Below are 15,813 nucleotides of genomic sequence, written 5' to 3'. Positions count from 1 at the left end.
GCTTCTGGCGCTTCCTCAGTAGAGCTGGACAAATGGATTCTGGATTTATTCTGTTTCTCATTTTCCCGCTCTTAAGTTCAGTTTGCCTCATTTTCCACAAACATTTGCATTTTTTAAAGAGACACATTCAAATTAATGCACACTTTTGTGCATTGTTCCCCAAATACACCATTTGCATGCAGCTTTGCAAGCAATTTCCCCTTACAGAATGCATTTTGTATGTTAATTTCACCAATATGCATTTTTATACACATTCCTTGATTGATTGAAGAACTGCAGATCAACATTCAGGGAAGTGTGGATTTCAAAGGTAAAGAGGGTTTCAGTTTACATACTGGTTTAGGAGTTGCAAATTTGGCAAGTGGGCCTTTCTCCCCATTCCTGCTCCACATGTAACAAAAAGGTGACTGGTCGAGAAGAAGCCTCAGCTGGCCACCTTCCTTGGCTTTCAGACAGAGCTAGGAGGAGGCTTTAAAACCAGTCAGGAACTAGTTCTTTTTTTAAAAAAAAAACCTACAAGATCATTTCAAAGCCGTGTTTCTCTTAGTCTTTTTAATTCACATTGCCACTTACAGTCACATGTTGCTAGTATAGAGAGGAACATGGAGGCACGATTTCGACTGCAGAACCTTCCCCCCACCCCACCCCACCTCCCTTCGGTGGGCCTGTGGCTGCCCAAGCAGCAGCGGGGATCTCAAGGTTCCCCCAAAAAACAGCGCCAGAGAAAAATGAGGGGAGCTGTGTTCCCAAACCCTAAGGGACAGCAGCTGCCTGCCTCGCATTTCTCCAGGCTGTAGGATTCAGCTTTACAGGTTGCCATTACGCTTCCAGCCCTGTAATGGGAAGAATACTTTTTCCAGAGTGTAGAACTTCCTCCTCCACTTCTCAGGTGCAATTCTTTTCTGAGGCTTTCCCCACTTGGACCTATTAAGGAAATCTAAGGAAATCTGTAACTGTTGACTTAGATTAGAGGCAAGTTACCACAAAAATATAGCCAGTTATTGGGAGTATTCATACAGTCAGTCATGGGATCTGCAACAGTCCTATGGCATCAAAACACTCTTTGTAAGCATCAGAATTATAATATGGGCTCTGCTCCTCTCCACAGAGGAGTTTGGGCTACTTTCTCTTTCGAACATCAGCGGTTAACAGGCAAAGGTGGAACATGTGCTTCCATCACGATGTTATTCTGGGTGATACCTGTTGGATTTAAACATAGAAAGATTAAAAAAAATAATTAGATGGCTCCCTTCTCATTTTGCAGCCCCTGCCTAAACAGAAGCATTGTTACTTGAGAGTCCTGCATTGCAAGATGTTAGACTAGATGATCCTCAGGGTCCCCTTCAACTCTACAATTCTGTGATTCCCACCAAAAGGACAAAGGGGAGCTGACAGGCAACTAAGGGATCTGGCTTTTTAAAAGGAAATTCATGCCCTAGAAATTCCTATAAATTCTAATTGTTGTTGATACAAAATACCGGTACATTTTACTTATGGTAACCAATCAAAGCAATACGTACTGCTATACATCATATCTGTAATAATTTTGGTATAGACACTTTGACACAGCTTTGTTATTATATTCAGAAACATTTATCCGAGTGTTTATTGTGGTTTTATTTTTAATATTTAACATATAATTGTTGCATGTTGTATGTTCTAATGTAAACAAATATATATCTCAATACAAGCATATTAAATAGTTTAGAGATGAAAATTGATTTTAAAAAACTTCTTTACGAGCAACGGGGGGGGGGGGGGCTGGGCTGGATGGACCTTTGATCTGATTGATCTACTTTTGATGTTTCTCTTTAGAAAGCACCGGCCTTGAAATAAAAGCATGTTTTGACAATCTTGCCTATTATAAATCATCCACTGTGTCGCACGATGAGGAAGGAAAATCTAAGAGCCTGCTAGATCAGGTGACCCTTTTTATCCAGCTTCCTGCTCTCAGAGGGATCAGCCAGCTGCCCCAAAGAGAAGAAGCCCCCAAGCAGGACGTGAAGGCAATAGCAGCCTCCTCCCCACTGACGACCCCCAGCAACTGGCATTCAGAGGACTGGTCTGCTCACCACCCCAAGTTACCTACAAAAACCTCACTCCAGCTACAACATTTAGGCCCCTAAATCTGCTTTGCTAGTCATTCCTTCAGCATCCAGTTCTTTGCCTGTAGAAAAAGGGCCACAGTCATTGCAAAGGACTTACCACCGTCAGTTGTCCGTTTTTGGCTTTGTAGACCTGAGCATCCTGCCCAGTGGTGAAAACCATTGTTCCTTCTTTCCCTGAACTGATTTGGAACTGGAGGCTACAAAAAAGAAACACCAGCAATGACATTCACAAGCCCACCAGGCTTAGGTGCAAAACCACCATCCTGGCCTCTAGGGAAGGGTCCGGGAACTCAGGGAGAGAAGACCTGCTCTCCATGCAGAAATAATAAGGCTGATAATGAAGTCCCTGGAGAGCCACTGCCAGGAATTGAAGTGGGTCCCAAAAACACAGGTGTGTCTTCAACAGTCATGGAAAGCTGTACAATTAAGGGACCAGTTGCACTTCAATGGGATGGGAGTTCTGCAGTTTGGGGGCTGACACAGAGAAGGCCCTCTCCTGGGGTTACAACCACCACCACCCCTTGCAGTTCTGAGGGCAGCAGAACTACCAAGAGGGGCTCCTCTGCCAATCTTAGCACCCGAAAGGGCCCAGAGGGAAGGAGGCAGTCTCAGATATTTCATTTGGGACCCAAGTGGTTTTTCTGAGCCACCTGCACTGGGACAAGGATGTCAGAGGCATCAGGCCAGAATCCCCCCAGTGGCTGTTCAGATGCTTCCCAGAAGCCCACTTACAGGCTGTGAAGGCACCAGGCCTCTCCTGCCCTTCCTAATTCAGTGGTGTATCCTTCCCAATGTGGCATCAGAACAGCCTCTTCAAAATAGTCCCCTGGGTTTTTGCTTTAAATACATGGAGTGTGAAATTCAGGCTGATAAGCAGGCCTGTGCTTCCTATGTCAACAGTTGTGGGTGATGCTTAAGAACATCAATCCCATGATTTCATTCATTTGCAAATGCAAAGGCCTCAGAAGAGTGAGGGACCCACCTTCCCTGGACCACCGAGACATTCTGCCTGTGGGCCAGAATGCAGAGTTTTGTGACCGTCTCAAAAAAGTGTTCACACTGCAGAATGGCGTCTCCCTGGAAGCAAGAAATGGAGTCAGGCAGGGCTCTCCATTCAAGGAGAAACTCCCTTTTCACCACTGTGTTATGATCAGACAGCTGCATTTGAAAATTGAATACAAAGAGGTTAATAACACTTTTCAAAAGCAAAAAATAAAATAAAAAAATGCACTTGGGGTAAACATGTCCCTATACCAGTGGTTCTCAAAGGGTGTGGCAGGAAAATTCTTTTTCTTTTCTTCGCATTTTCTAAAATAGGAACATATAGCATATTTAATCCCCCTCCCCCCGTCCCACTTACAACTTCGTACCAAATACCACATTTATACATATACCATATGACTTCTCTTCCACACTTTTCCTGGTTCCTTTTGCTTTTCTACTACTCCGTGTTGGGACGTGGATGGCGCTGTGGGTATAACCTCAGCGCCTAGGACTTGCCAATCGCATGGTTGGCGGTTCGAATCCCCGCGGCGGGGTGTGCTCCCATTGCTCGGTCCCAGCGCCTGCCAACCTAGCAGTTCGAAAGCACGTCAAAGGTGCAAGTAGATAAATAGGGACTGCTTACTACCGGGAAGGTAAACGGCGTTTCCGCTGGCCACGTGACCCGGAAGTGTCTGCGGACAGCGCTGGCTCCCGGCCTCTAGAGTGAGATGAGCGCACAACCCTAGAGTCTGTCAAGACTGGCCCGTACGGGCAGGGGTACCTTTACCTTTTACTACTCCGTGTAATCCACATATTTTTAATCATCCAATTTGTTATCTGTCAAATACTCTATTTCAAATCTGCTGGATTTACTTGAGACCTGCAAACTATGAATTTGTCTATACTGGTTTTTGCAATAGTAAATAAACTTTATCCATTCCTCCTTATATTCCTGATCTTTGTTTTCTCTTATCCCGTTTGTCAGACCAACCAGTTCAGCAAATTCAAACATTTTCTTCCTTAGTGGGTACTAGACTTGTTCTCCCCCTTTGTGCCAATAAGGTTCTAGCTGCAGCCGTGGTGTAGAGTAGTAAACTCTTAGACAGTTCTGCCAACCTGATGGGTGTTAAATACCATCTGTGGGACATTTTCATCACATTTTCTTTTAGCACATAACATGCCATAAAATTCATATTTATTTTCCACAACTTTCCCCATAATTCATAATCAATACTGTGACCCACATCTTGTGTCCACTTAATCAGGCTCGATTTCACAAATTCCTCTTTAGTTTCCTGCTCCAACAGCAGTTTGTACATTTTTTATAATACTTTTATATTTGTATCTAATAGGACTTTGGAAAGCACACTTTTGTTCTGCAAAGCCATTTTTCCTAGCTATCTTAAACAATTCATTAATCTCATGTAGTTTGGTGTGCAGCCCCATATCCTACCACTAAGGAAAATAAAAACTGATAAGCTAACTTTTCACAAGTACAGAAGAGGAGGCCTGGGCTGAATTAGGCCAAAGGGGTCCCCTCTAGCCCAGCATCTTGTTTTCACAGTGGCCCCCCCCCCTGATAATAATAAGAGCAAGACGCGAGTGCTCTCCCCACACTTATTCAAAGTCATGCCTTTCTCTTCCGATAATGATTAGCTGTATCACAGGCATCCACTGTCTGAAAGTAAGGCGTTCCTTTTGCTCCTTAGCTTGCTTTATTTCCATGCATTTCACACACGCAAACACACACCATGGGCGGGTAAAGAGAAACTGCTACCTTCTCTGCTTTGCTGTCTTCTGAAACATGGATGACTAAGATATGGTCGCCCAAGCTGCTGGCAGAAAGGCCTTGGAAAAAGAATGCAAAACAAAGTCACTTGCTAGAAAAATTTGGAAGGACTGCCTTTCTTTGCCAAGCTGCAAAGAAGCCTGGCAGGTAGATTTTATTGTGTGCTTGGATGCAGTTTCATTCTTTACTGCTTCCTCTCCCTCACATGGGCCATTTGACAGACTGCAAGAAAGGACTGTTATGAGGTGGGGGAGGGAGCGGTCAACCTGGGTCCCTTTCAGGCTCTTTGCTAGAAGAGACTGCTGAACCAGCCCAACCAGTTCCTTTGCCAGAGGGATGGCCTTGGCTGACCAGGCCATTTATGCTATCCAGACAGGTTGCTCTGTTGCCAAGGAGGCAAATGGGTGGGTCTCTCCCCATCTCACTTGGCTGGATGCCTGGGAAGGGAAAGGGTTGCCCAAGGACAGCAGGGATGTTACCTCCGAGGGTGGCGTACTCAATCCTCTGCTTGATCTTGGCCATCTCCACCACATAAGCTGCCACACGCGTCAGAACCAGCAGCCGCTCTCGGGGCTTGAAGCCATTCCGGTCGTACTTCACCACCGGCGTCACATACTGAAAACCAACCACGAGGCGAGTCTTAGAAGCAGAGGCAGCTTCGCCTGAGAGTCACAGCTTTAGCCACACACCATTCAAGGACCACTGTGCAGGTTGGCCTGCCCGTGCCCCACACACCCCAGCCCTCACCTTCACTCTCTCGTGGCGGATCAGCTGCAGGACTTTGGGGCTCAACTCGCTCTCGTCTAGGAACACAGGAAAGAGCAAGGGTCACAGCGCCAGCACAAAAGTGGGGAGCCACAAAGAGAGATGCACAAAAGGAAACTGATCTCAGGGAGAGATTTTAGGCTGCCTCTGGCACAACAAAACACATATCCCAGTCAGTACCAGCTCTACCATTAGGCAAAGTTGATTGTTATGGAAGGGCAGAAATTGCTATTTATTTACATATTGTAATATTTATACTGCTGAAGGCAGGAAGGAGAGGTGCTTCTGGGATTAATTTTTGCCTCAGTGACAAAACAACTTGCGCCTTGATCAGCTGCTCCATCTCTGAACTCAGCATCCCCTCAACCCTCCCCTGGCACAATTAAAATGCACGGTTCAAGTAAGGGGGCTGAAATACCAGAGCCCACAAACCTATTAACTCAATCATTGACACATTTATGCTTGTGATATTCTTTGTTACATTAATCTTATTACAGTGGTACCTCGGGTTACATATGCTTCAGGTTACAGACACTTCAGGTTACAGACTCCGCTAACCCAGAAATATTACTTGGGGTTAAGAACTTTGCTTCAGGATGAGAACAAAAATCACACGGCGGTGGCGGGAGGCCCCATTAGCTAAAGTGGTGCTTCAGGTTAAGAACAGTTTCAGGTTAAGAACGGACCTCCGGAACGAATTAAGTACCACTGTACATATAAAGCTTTTAAAATATGTATCAAACCCTTTAATTATGTACCAGTTAAAGTTAAATGTCTGTAACCCAGCTAGACTGATGTTTTGCAGAAGCAACTCTCATGCCTTTCTCCTCTACCTGTTTTTGTTTGCTAAAAGCATCCCTGGCCAGAATTCTTTGTGTATAGGATTACTGTTGTGAGTTGGGGGGGGGGGGGCTCAGTCTCTTTGACACCCTGAGTTCCTTCCAATTCTTGGGTTCTGTATCTGTGGGGGTAGCAGGTATAAGAGCAAGCCTGCTAAACCAGTCCCTCTGCCTAGGCAGTGGTTGTGGCTGACTACATGTGAAGAAAATGTGAAGCACAACCAAGTAAGTTCATAGAATCATAGAGTTGGAAGAGACCACAAGGGCCATCGAGTCCAACCCCCTGCCAAGCAGGAAACACCATCAGAGCACTCCTGACATATGGTTGTCAAGCCTCTGCTTAAAGACCTCCAAAGAAGGAGACTCCACCACACTCCTTGGCAGCAAATTCCACTGTCGAACAGCTCTTATTGTCAGGAAGTTCTTCCTAATGTTTAGATGGAATCTTCTTTCTTGTAGTTTGGATCCATTGCTCCGTGTCCGCTTCTCTGGAGCAGCAGAAAACAACCTTTCTCCCTCCTCTATGTGACATCCTTTGATATATTTGAACATGGCTATCATATCACCCCTTAACCTCCTCTTTTCCAGGCTAAACATGCCCAGCTCCCTTAGCCGTTCCTCATAAGGCATCGTTTCCAGGCCTTTGACCATTTTGGTTGCCCTCCTCTGGACACATTCCAGTTTGTCAGTGTCCTTCTTGAACTGTGGTGCCCAGAACTGGACACAGTACTCCAGGTGAGGTCTGACCAGAGCAGAATACAGTGGCACTATTACTTCCCTTGATCTAGATGCTATACTCCTATTGATGCAGCCCAGAATTGCATTGGCTTTTTTAGCTGCCGCGTCACACTGTTGGCTCATGTCAAGTTTGTGGTCAACCAAGACTCCTAGATCCTTTTCACATGTACTGCTCTCAAGCCAGGTGTCACCCATCTTGTATTTGTGCCTCTCATTTTTTTTGCCCAAGTGCAATACTTTACATTTCTCCCTGTTAAAATTCATCTTGTTTGTTTTGGCCCAGTTCTCTAATCTGTCAAGGTCGTTTTGAAGTGTGATCCTGTCCTCTGGGGTGTTAGCCACCCCTCCCAGTTTGGTGTCATCTGCAAATTTGATCAGGATGCCCTTGAGTCCATCATCCAAGTCGCTGATAAAGATGTTGAATAAGACCGGGCCCAAGACAGAACCCTGTGGCACCCCACTAGTCACTCTTCTCCAGGATGTAGAGGAACCATTGATGAGCACCCTTTGGGTCCGGTCAGTCAGCCAGTTACAAATCCACTGAGTGGTAGCATAGTCAAGACTGCATGCTCCATGCTATCAAGCGAATGGGCGGGTCTTTCCTCTGCCCCACAAACTGCTAGGGAGGAAAACAAAAGGCAGAGTTGTGTGGGAGAGCCGGAAGCAGTTTGGATACACAGAGACCTGCTTGCTCTGTGCTGGACCCCAAGCTGTGACTAATGGGGAAGCAAGGTCTGCTAGGGTGTTAATGCTGGGAGCCCTTCTATCCTCTGATCAGGTTGTATATATGGGCAAATAAAACCATATAGCCTAAAGACACCAGTCTCTGCCAACCTTCATTCCAAGGACCCTGGGTTTGCCTGCTCAGGTAAGCTAGCTCCAAGTTCTCTGCTGTTTCCAGGGCGACTCTTCCTAAGAGATGCCTTAGCTATGCAAAAGTTTGGTTAGGAAATCAGGCTTTTAAGCTTTCATTCTCCTCTGCTTTTGTAGCCTTACATATTTGCATTTCCTTGCAAAGGAGGAGTGCACAATGTGTGTGTCAGGCCTTGTGCCTCCAGTGAACCAAATCCTCAACCAGCCTTGCCCTTTCTGGTCTACTCACTTAGCCTGGTCTCAAGAAACGGTTCATTCAGGCTCTGGGCATAGCCAGCCTTCTTCCCGCGGAAGATGCCACTAGCAATCACTTTTTCCTCCATCTGTTTTGGAACAAAAGAAAGAGACTAGGCCAGTATTTTGCAAGAAGGAAACCACATTAAAACTCTTGCTTCAGGCTGATGTGGGGAGTTGTACTTATGTTACTAAGAGGCATAAGGACACCTTCCTTCCTGCAAGCCATGGGCTCAGTTTTATTAATTAATTAATTAATTAATTAATTAATTAATTCATGTACAGTGGTACCTCGGGTTACATACGCTTCAGGTTACAGACTCTGCTAACCCAGAAATAGTACCTCCGGTTAAGAACTTTGCTTCAGGATGAGAACAGAAATCGTGCTCCAGCGAAGCGGCAGCAGCAGGAGGCCCAAAGTGGTGCTTCAGGTTAAGAACAGTTTCAGGTTAAGAACGGACCTTCAGAACGAATTAAGTTCTTAACCCGAGGTACCACTGTATTTGTTGTTGTTGTTGTTGTTGTTGTTGTTGTTTGTTGTTAATAATAATAATATCCTGCCTCAAGGTGTCTTACACAGATATATTAAACAAGCTAAAAACAGAAAATAAAATCATTAAGATACAATTAAACACATAGATTTAAAATAATATAAAAGATCTATTAAAAATACAGATAATTACAACAACAACAAATCACAGCAACAGCCCTTTCCTCAAAAACATTCAGTTCTTCACCAGCTGACAAAAGGACAGCCAGGAGGAAGCCATTCTGGCTTCTCCAGGAGGCGTTCCGGAGTCTGGGAGCAGCCCCCCCCCCCAGAGAAGACCCTCTCCCACACCTCCATCCACTAAGCGGGCCTGTCAGGGGGGCAGGACTGAGAGAAGGGCCTCCCCTTCTCAGAGCCCAGGCAGGTTTGCATGAGGAACGTGCTCAGGTAGCTGACCTAAGTCCACAGTATGACCGGCACCACTGACTTCCCGTTGTTTGCACTGCTGCTTTCTGTGAGGTAGGCAGCGGGGCAAGGGGATGCGAAGACCAGCGTGGTGCAAACGCACCGGCAGGAAGCTATCCAGCACTCCAGGTGATGCATTCGTTTGGTTGTTGTTGTTGTTGTTTTAATACTTTATTGAAACAATACTTTAAAAACAAACAAACAATAAACAAACAAACAAACAAACAAACAAACCACAAAACACTACAGTAACAACACTAAAGAACAAACAAACAAGAAAAAGCATCACATATTCCTTTGACTTCCATTCATCCCACTATGTTTTCTAGGCTTCCCTTTCGATTTCACACTTTGAATTATCACTTAATTTTAATTATCACTTAATTTATTCGTGTTTCATATTGTCCTGCAAGGTTCAGCCTAGACTCGTCAAAGCATTTTTACAATGTAGCTGTAAATATTTGTCAGGGAACTGCCATCAGCTCAGAGGCGAGAGGTGGAAGGGCAGTTGTGTTATAGGGAGCCTCTGAAGATCTTATGAAGCAGTTCCTCCTCTGGCGAGGAGGAAAGCTCCGCCTCCAGTGGGGAGGGGGTGCAGGGACCAGGAGATGCTAGGGAGAGCCCCAACACTGAGCCTGAGCAAAGCGGAGGGGAGGCAAGTCTCCCTTGGCCAGCGCCCACTCTGCGCAGTTGGTTTGGGCGCAGAGAGGGGAGGAGAAGGATGGGGGTCACACGACTGTTATGCTGGGGGAGGTACAAGGACCGGCCACGCCCAGATTCTGCTAGCGACTGAGCAGACATGGACTTGCGACACTCTGCACTGTAAATAGTTTGTATGGAAAAGACAGGTTGGAGTCTTGCCTGTTTGCTCTCGAGCAACCACACCACCACCTGACAATATTCTTTAAAGACATTCCATTCTTTATTTAAGCTCTGTTTTGAATCACCTCTTAAGCTGCCAGTCATTTTGACTAGTTCTATATATTCTATCATCTTCACCTGCCAGTCTAATTTGGTGGGTATCACTTCTCCTTTCCAATTTTTTGCTATCAAAATTCCAGCCACCATTGTTGCATACATGAAAATTCTTCTAAACATTTTCAGGAGTTCATTAAACATGATTCCCAACAGGAAGACTTCTGGGGTTTTTTGGAATGAACATATAAATTATATATAATGTCCCATTATATATAATTTATTCATTATATATAATGTCCCAGATTTTTTTTTTCTTAACTGCGAAAGCTTGTATAGGGGAAAGCCACCAAGGGGTTTTCAGTTTGAGTAAATCTTTATATTTAGCCCATACTTTATAAAGGGATTTTCTTATCGTATGATTCAAAAAACCCTTGTGGACTTTCACCTTGTCATAAACCAGATATACGTGCCAACCATAATGGTTGTCAAACCCCTCTATATCCAACAGGTCTGTGTTTTGCAGTACTACCCATTCACGAATCCAAGTTAGGCACGCTGCATCGTGATACAATTTGAGGTCAGGTAAGGAAAAAAAACCCTCTCCCCTTAATATCAAGTAATACAGTGGTGCCTCGCAAGACGAAAAGAATCCGTTTCGCAGGTCTTTTCGTCTTGCGGTTTTTTCGTCTTGCGAAGCAAGCCCATTGACGGAGTAGCGCTATTAGTGCTATTGACAATTTAAGGGCTAAAAACGGCTTTTTAAGGCTTGGGGGATTAGCGGTTTTGCTGCTAAAATGATTTTAGCAGCTTAGCGATTCAGGAAAAGGGGTTTTGGAGCGGGGAAAAAATTCAAAATTTTTCGTCATTTTTCGTCTTGCAAAGCAAGCCCATAGGGAAATTCGTCTTGCGAAGCGCCTCTGCAGACGGAAAACCCTTTCGTCTTGCGGGTTTTCCGTCTTGTGAGGCATTCGTCTTGCGGGGCACCACTGTAGTTCATGCTTAATCCTAGGTCTTTTCCCTTGCCATATGAATTTCGAAATGTCTCGTTGCCAGTCCTTAAAGCAGTGTATTCCCCCTAACACCAGAATAGTCTGAAACAAAAAAATAATTATCGGAAGGACATTCATCTTAATTGTGGAGATTCTTCCCCAAAAAGAAAGATGTAGTCTATCCCAAATTTCCAAATTTCTTTTTATCTCATTCCAAGTCTTTATGTAATTTTCCTCATATCGGTTGATATTCTTTGCCGTTAGCCAAATCCCTAAACACTTGACTTTCTTCACCTCTAATCCAGTGATTTTTTAAATTTCATTTTTTCCCCTGCAACTCCATATTTTTAACTAACAAATTTCGGGGTTTTTTACAGTTAATTTTAAAACCAGCCACCTGTCCAAATTCTTTTATCACCTCAATCACTTTTGGAAAACTTTCTTTGGTATTTTCCATAGTAATGATAAGGTCATCAGCGTAGGCTCTCAATTTGTAAGATTTTCCTCCCAATACTATACCTCTTATAACTACATCATTCCTTATTTTCCTATTCAGAATTTCCAACACCAAGATACATAGTCATGGGGATAGAGGAAACCCTTGTCTAGTTCCCTTCCGTTTATTATAAGTCTGGACTGTTGTCCAGAATATACTGCCTCTACAGTATTCCTCTGACAAAGGTTTCGCCAAAACCCATTGACCTCCAGGAAATATTATTGAACGCCTTTTCTGTGTCAACCAGCATTAATGCTGCTTGCTTATTGTTTCTGGATTGCAAGTATTCTAAGATATTAATGATGTTTCTTATATAATTTTGCATTTGGCATCCAGGTAAAAAACCAGCCTGATCTTTGTGTATTATTTCCTTCAGAACCTTTTTTAGTCTTTCTGCTAAGATATCCGCAAAGATATTGTAGTCACTATTAAGTAGTGAAATTGGCCTATAATTGGTGCAAAGTTGTAAATCAGGGGTCGGCAAACTAAGGTCCGCGGGCCATATTCAGCCCAATTGCCCTCTGAATCTGGCCCGTGAACGGTTCTGCAATCACCGCTTGGATAGGCGCAATCATTTTGCCCTTCCTCCCTCATTATGGCGGCCTCCCTCCCTCTTCCTGGCTTCTCCCCGTCCTGCGGAGGAAGGGGGCTGGGCTTGAATAGGAAGCCTGGCGCCCGGAAAAGCTGGCCCAAAAAGGAGGGGTGCCGCTCCCGCCGGCCCCCAACCGCAGGCAGAGCAGCAGAGGTGGGCAGGGCAGGGGAGAGAGGGGGAAAGAGAGAAGCCCCCTCCGCCGCGTGCGCGCACTCCGGCCCACCACGAGGTCAGGGGGACAGTGAACCAGCCCCCTCCAAAAAGTTTGCTGACCCCTGCTGTAAATCCATCCCTTGCTTAGGAATGAGCGTTATATAGGCCTCTGACCATGAAACTGGTGTTTTCCCATTAACTAAAATATTCATCATGTCTTTTAGTGGGAACAATATAAGTGTTATGTACTGAAGTTCTCACCCTGGGCCAGCAGGGGGATACTGTAGATAGTTATGCAAATGAAGGATCGAAAAGTGACGTTCAGTGATTGGATAGTTTTAGAAAATGGCAACAGTTGCATTGTTCTGGAGCTCTATATAAGCAGGCTGACTGAGCTCCTCAGCCAGTTCTGTTCTGGCATCTGAATAAAGAAGAGCTGTTTAAAGAATCGCTGTGTTGTCTTGACATGTTCGCCAACAACTTAACAATAAGATCTTCCAATTTTTTACAATAACCGGCTGAAAGTAAGTCCGAACCTGGGGGTTTTCCTACTTTTGCTTTTTTAATTGCAGATTGAATTTCAAAGATCGTAATTGGTGCATTAAGCATGTTCATTTTTTCACTTGATATTTTTGGTAGATTGGTATGTTTTAAAAATTCTTCTATCTTTTCATGGTTTCCCTCTCCTTTTTGGTATAAATCTTTGTAGTATCTTACCAAGCTTTCACAATCTCATTTGGATCATCTATTGTTCTCTCTCCTATTCTCAGCCTCTTAACGACTCTTTCACTCTGTTTTTCTTGAGTTGCCACACTAGCAATTTTCTGGGCTTATTTGCAAATTCAAATTTTCTGTTTTAATACTTTTGATTTTCCAATAAATTTCTTGGTCAATGATCGTTGCAAATTGTGTTTGTAACAATTTAATACTCTAATTGTTCGCTTCCTGGATTCTTTAGGAGTTCTTTTTCTTTCTTTTTTGTTATCTCTTCTAAAATTTCTGTTTTTCTCTTCTCCCTCATTCTTTTTTGAAACATATTTTGTTGAAAAAAGAATCCCCTAATCACCGCTTTTCCAGTGTCCCACACTACTTTAATATATGTACCTGGATTCATATTAAACTTTAAAAATTCTCTCAAAGTCTTTTTTGCTTTCTGTAAAATTTCTTCATCATTTAATAAGTTTTCATTGAGACTCCATCTTGGTTTTTTTAATCTCTCCTCTTAGTGTTAACATGACTGACTTATGATGAGAAATGGTTCTCGGTAGGATCTCTGGTTTTGCTACTTTTAATAGACGTTCTTTAGACACCCATAAAGCGTCAATTCTGCTTGCTGATTGGTTGCAATTTGTACAACACCAACCTCGTCGCTGCTTTGCCCCACCCAGTTAGCCAATGGAGGCCAGGTGCATGGTGGTGCCACCTCACGAGGGCATCCATTGCAAACGGCAGGATGCAACCGCCATTTCTGTCATGCATCCTCTGTTGAAGGGGGCAGTCTGAGGCCACCTTGGCACTATACATTTAAAGCACCACGATACCACTTAAACAGCCATAGCTTCCCGCAAAGGATTCTGGGAGCCGTAGTTTGTCAAGGGTGTTGAGAGGCATGAAGGAAGCCCTGTTCCCTCTCACAATTCCCAGAGTGCTTTAGCAATCAGTCCCTCCCAGGGAACTCTGGGAACTGTGGCTCTGTGAGGGGAATAGCGGACTCCTGGCAATGCTCAGCATCCTTAACAGATGACAGTTGCCAGGATTCTGTGGGAATGCACTTTAAACATATGCTTCGGGCAGAGGTTTCCAACCTTTTTGAGTCCACAGCTCCCTTTACCAACTACATTGTTTCGGTGGCACCCCTGTGGGGCTCAGGAGCCCAGTTACGTAACCCCTTCCTCCAGAGCTGGCAGCCTCTCACCCTTTTGGGAACACCCTCCTTTGTGGAGTATTCCTCTCCTCTCCTTAGGAGTGCCCTGGTCTCTGAGCTGCCCCCCCCCGCCCCAAAGAGAGGGGCCTCCTCACACTGCCCCACAGGGGCCTGGGACCTGTCTGTCCATTCCCAACAGCTGGCGGACTGCCTGGCTAGGCTCCCTGGCCCTCCCCCAGAGGCCGCCTCAACTCCTGACAACCAGCACCCCATGGCCAGCCCCAGAGGCACCTTTTGCCCACGGAGCTTGTAGCTAGGGCTGGTGCAACAAACAGCTGTGCAAGCCTTTGGGAGGCAGAGATGCAAGAGGGCATCAGAGGAGAGAGGGAAGGAAAGGGGGACTGCAGCACCCCTGACCATCATTCAAGGCACCCCAGGGTGCCATGGCAAACGGGCCGAAAACCACTGGCTCAGGGGAATGGAAGAAACCCCAAATCTCTGGTAGCTCTTGTCACAGGAGTATTTGATTTTCCATGAAAAGAATTGCTTTTAACTGTCCTGGCCTTTCCCCACAAGGAAACCAGGGCCTTCTGGTGGTTCCCTCACTGTGAGAAGCTAAGTTACAGGGAACCAAGCAGAGAGCCTTTTCGGTATTAGTACCTGCGCTGTGGAACGCCCTCCCATCAGATGTCAAGGAAATAAATGACGATCTGACTTTTAGAAGACATCTGAAGGCAGCCCTGTTGAGGGACGTTTTTAATGTCTGATGTTTTATTGCATTTTTAATATTTTGTTGGAAGCCACCCAGAATGGCTGGGGAAACCCAGCCAAATGGGCGGGGTATGTATGTATGTATGTATAAATAAATAAATAAATAAATAATAATAATAATAATAATAATAATAATAATGTGAGAGAGCTGCAGTGGAGGTCTTTGGCCCTTCTGAGAGCTCCCAAGCCTCTGCACCTCTGAGCCTTTGCAGAGTGCACTGTCAGCACAACAACAGTAGATGCAACTAGGAACCAGGGGGACGTACCCAGGACAGATTCCAGCTCCCAACACTGTTCATTTTAAGAATTGAGCCCCACAAAAACTCAAAAGCCCAAACTTTACCTGTGCCTTCTTCTGTGCTGTGATGCCACGGCAATATTTCCGGACAAGGTTTCTTGTGCAGATCTTTCTCAGGAACTCAGATGTCTAGGTTGAGAGGGGGGGGGGAGTGTAATCTGTCATTTGAAGTGGGACAAGATGGATGTTTGGGAAGGGGTCTTAACGCAGCATGCAGAAGGCCTCAGGTTCGAGTCCCGGTTTCTGGCTAGTGAAGACTTCAGCTTGAGAGAGCAGCTGCCAGTCAGAGCAGGTGGCACCAGGCAAGATGGGGATAAGGCAAGCTTTTAGCAGTGATGGGGGACGTGTGACCTTCCATGCCATATTGGGACTGCAAACAGCACTGAATTTCAGCTCCGTAAGGCCCCTGCAGCTTGATCTGCCTGCCCTAGGAATGGGCAAATCTGC

General features: G+C 45.1%; 1 protein-coding gene across 3 annotated transcripts in view; it reads right to left on the bottom strand.

Moving 5' to 3' along the window:
• Positions 1-524: 524 nt before the first annotated feature.
• Positions 525-15,813, bottom strand: part of MYO1H (myosin IH) — a 70,411-nt gene continuing 55,122 nt past the window's right edge. For all 3 annotated transcript variants that reach the window (XM_083407257.1, XM_083407258.1, XM_083407259.1), the window contains 8 exons: positions 15,412-15,495; positions 8,326-8,419; positions 5,629-5,684; positions 5,361-5,496; positions 4,870-4,940; positions 3,091-3,185; positions 2,206-2,305; positions 525-1,200 (listed from right to left, as the gene is read on the bottom strand). In XM_083407257.1, coding sequence (XP_083263383.1) covers positions 1,177-1,200; positions 2,206-2,305; positions 3,091-3,185; positions 4,870-4,940; positions 5,361-5,496; positions 5,629-5,684; positions 8,326-8,419; positions 15,412-15,495 — 660 coding nt within the window. In that variant the 3' untranslated portion in view covers positions 525-1,176. The remainder of the gene's footprint in view (positions 1,201-2,205; positions 2,306-3,090; positions 3,186-4,869; positions 4,941-5,360; positions 5,497-5,628; positions 5,685-8,325; positions 8,420-15,411; positions 15,496-15,813) is intronic.

Source organism: Podarcis tiliguerta (assembly GCF_965153285.1).
Source record: "Podarcis tiliguerta genome assembly, chromosome: 13".
Classification (NCBI taxonomy): Eukaryota; Metazoa; Chordata; class Lepidosauria; order Squamata; family Lacertidae; genus Podarcis; species Podarcis tiliguerta.
Note: the sequence above shows the minus strand (reverse complement) of the source record. Positions and strands in the feature narration are given on the sequence as shown.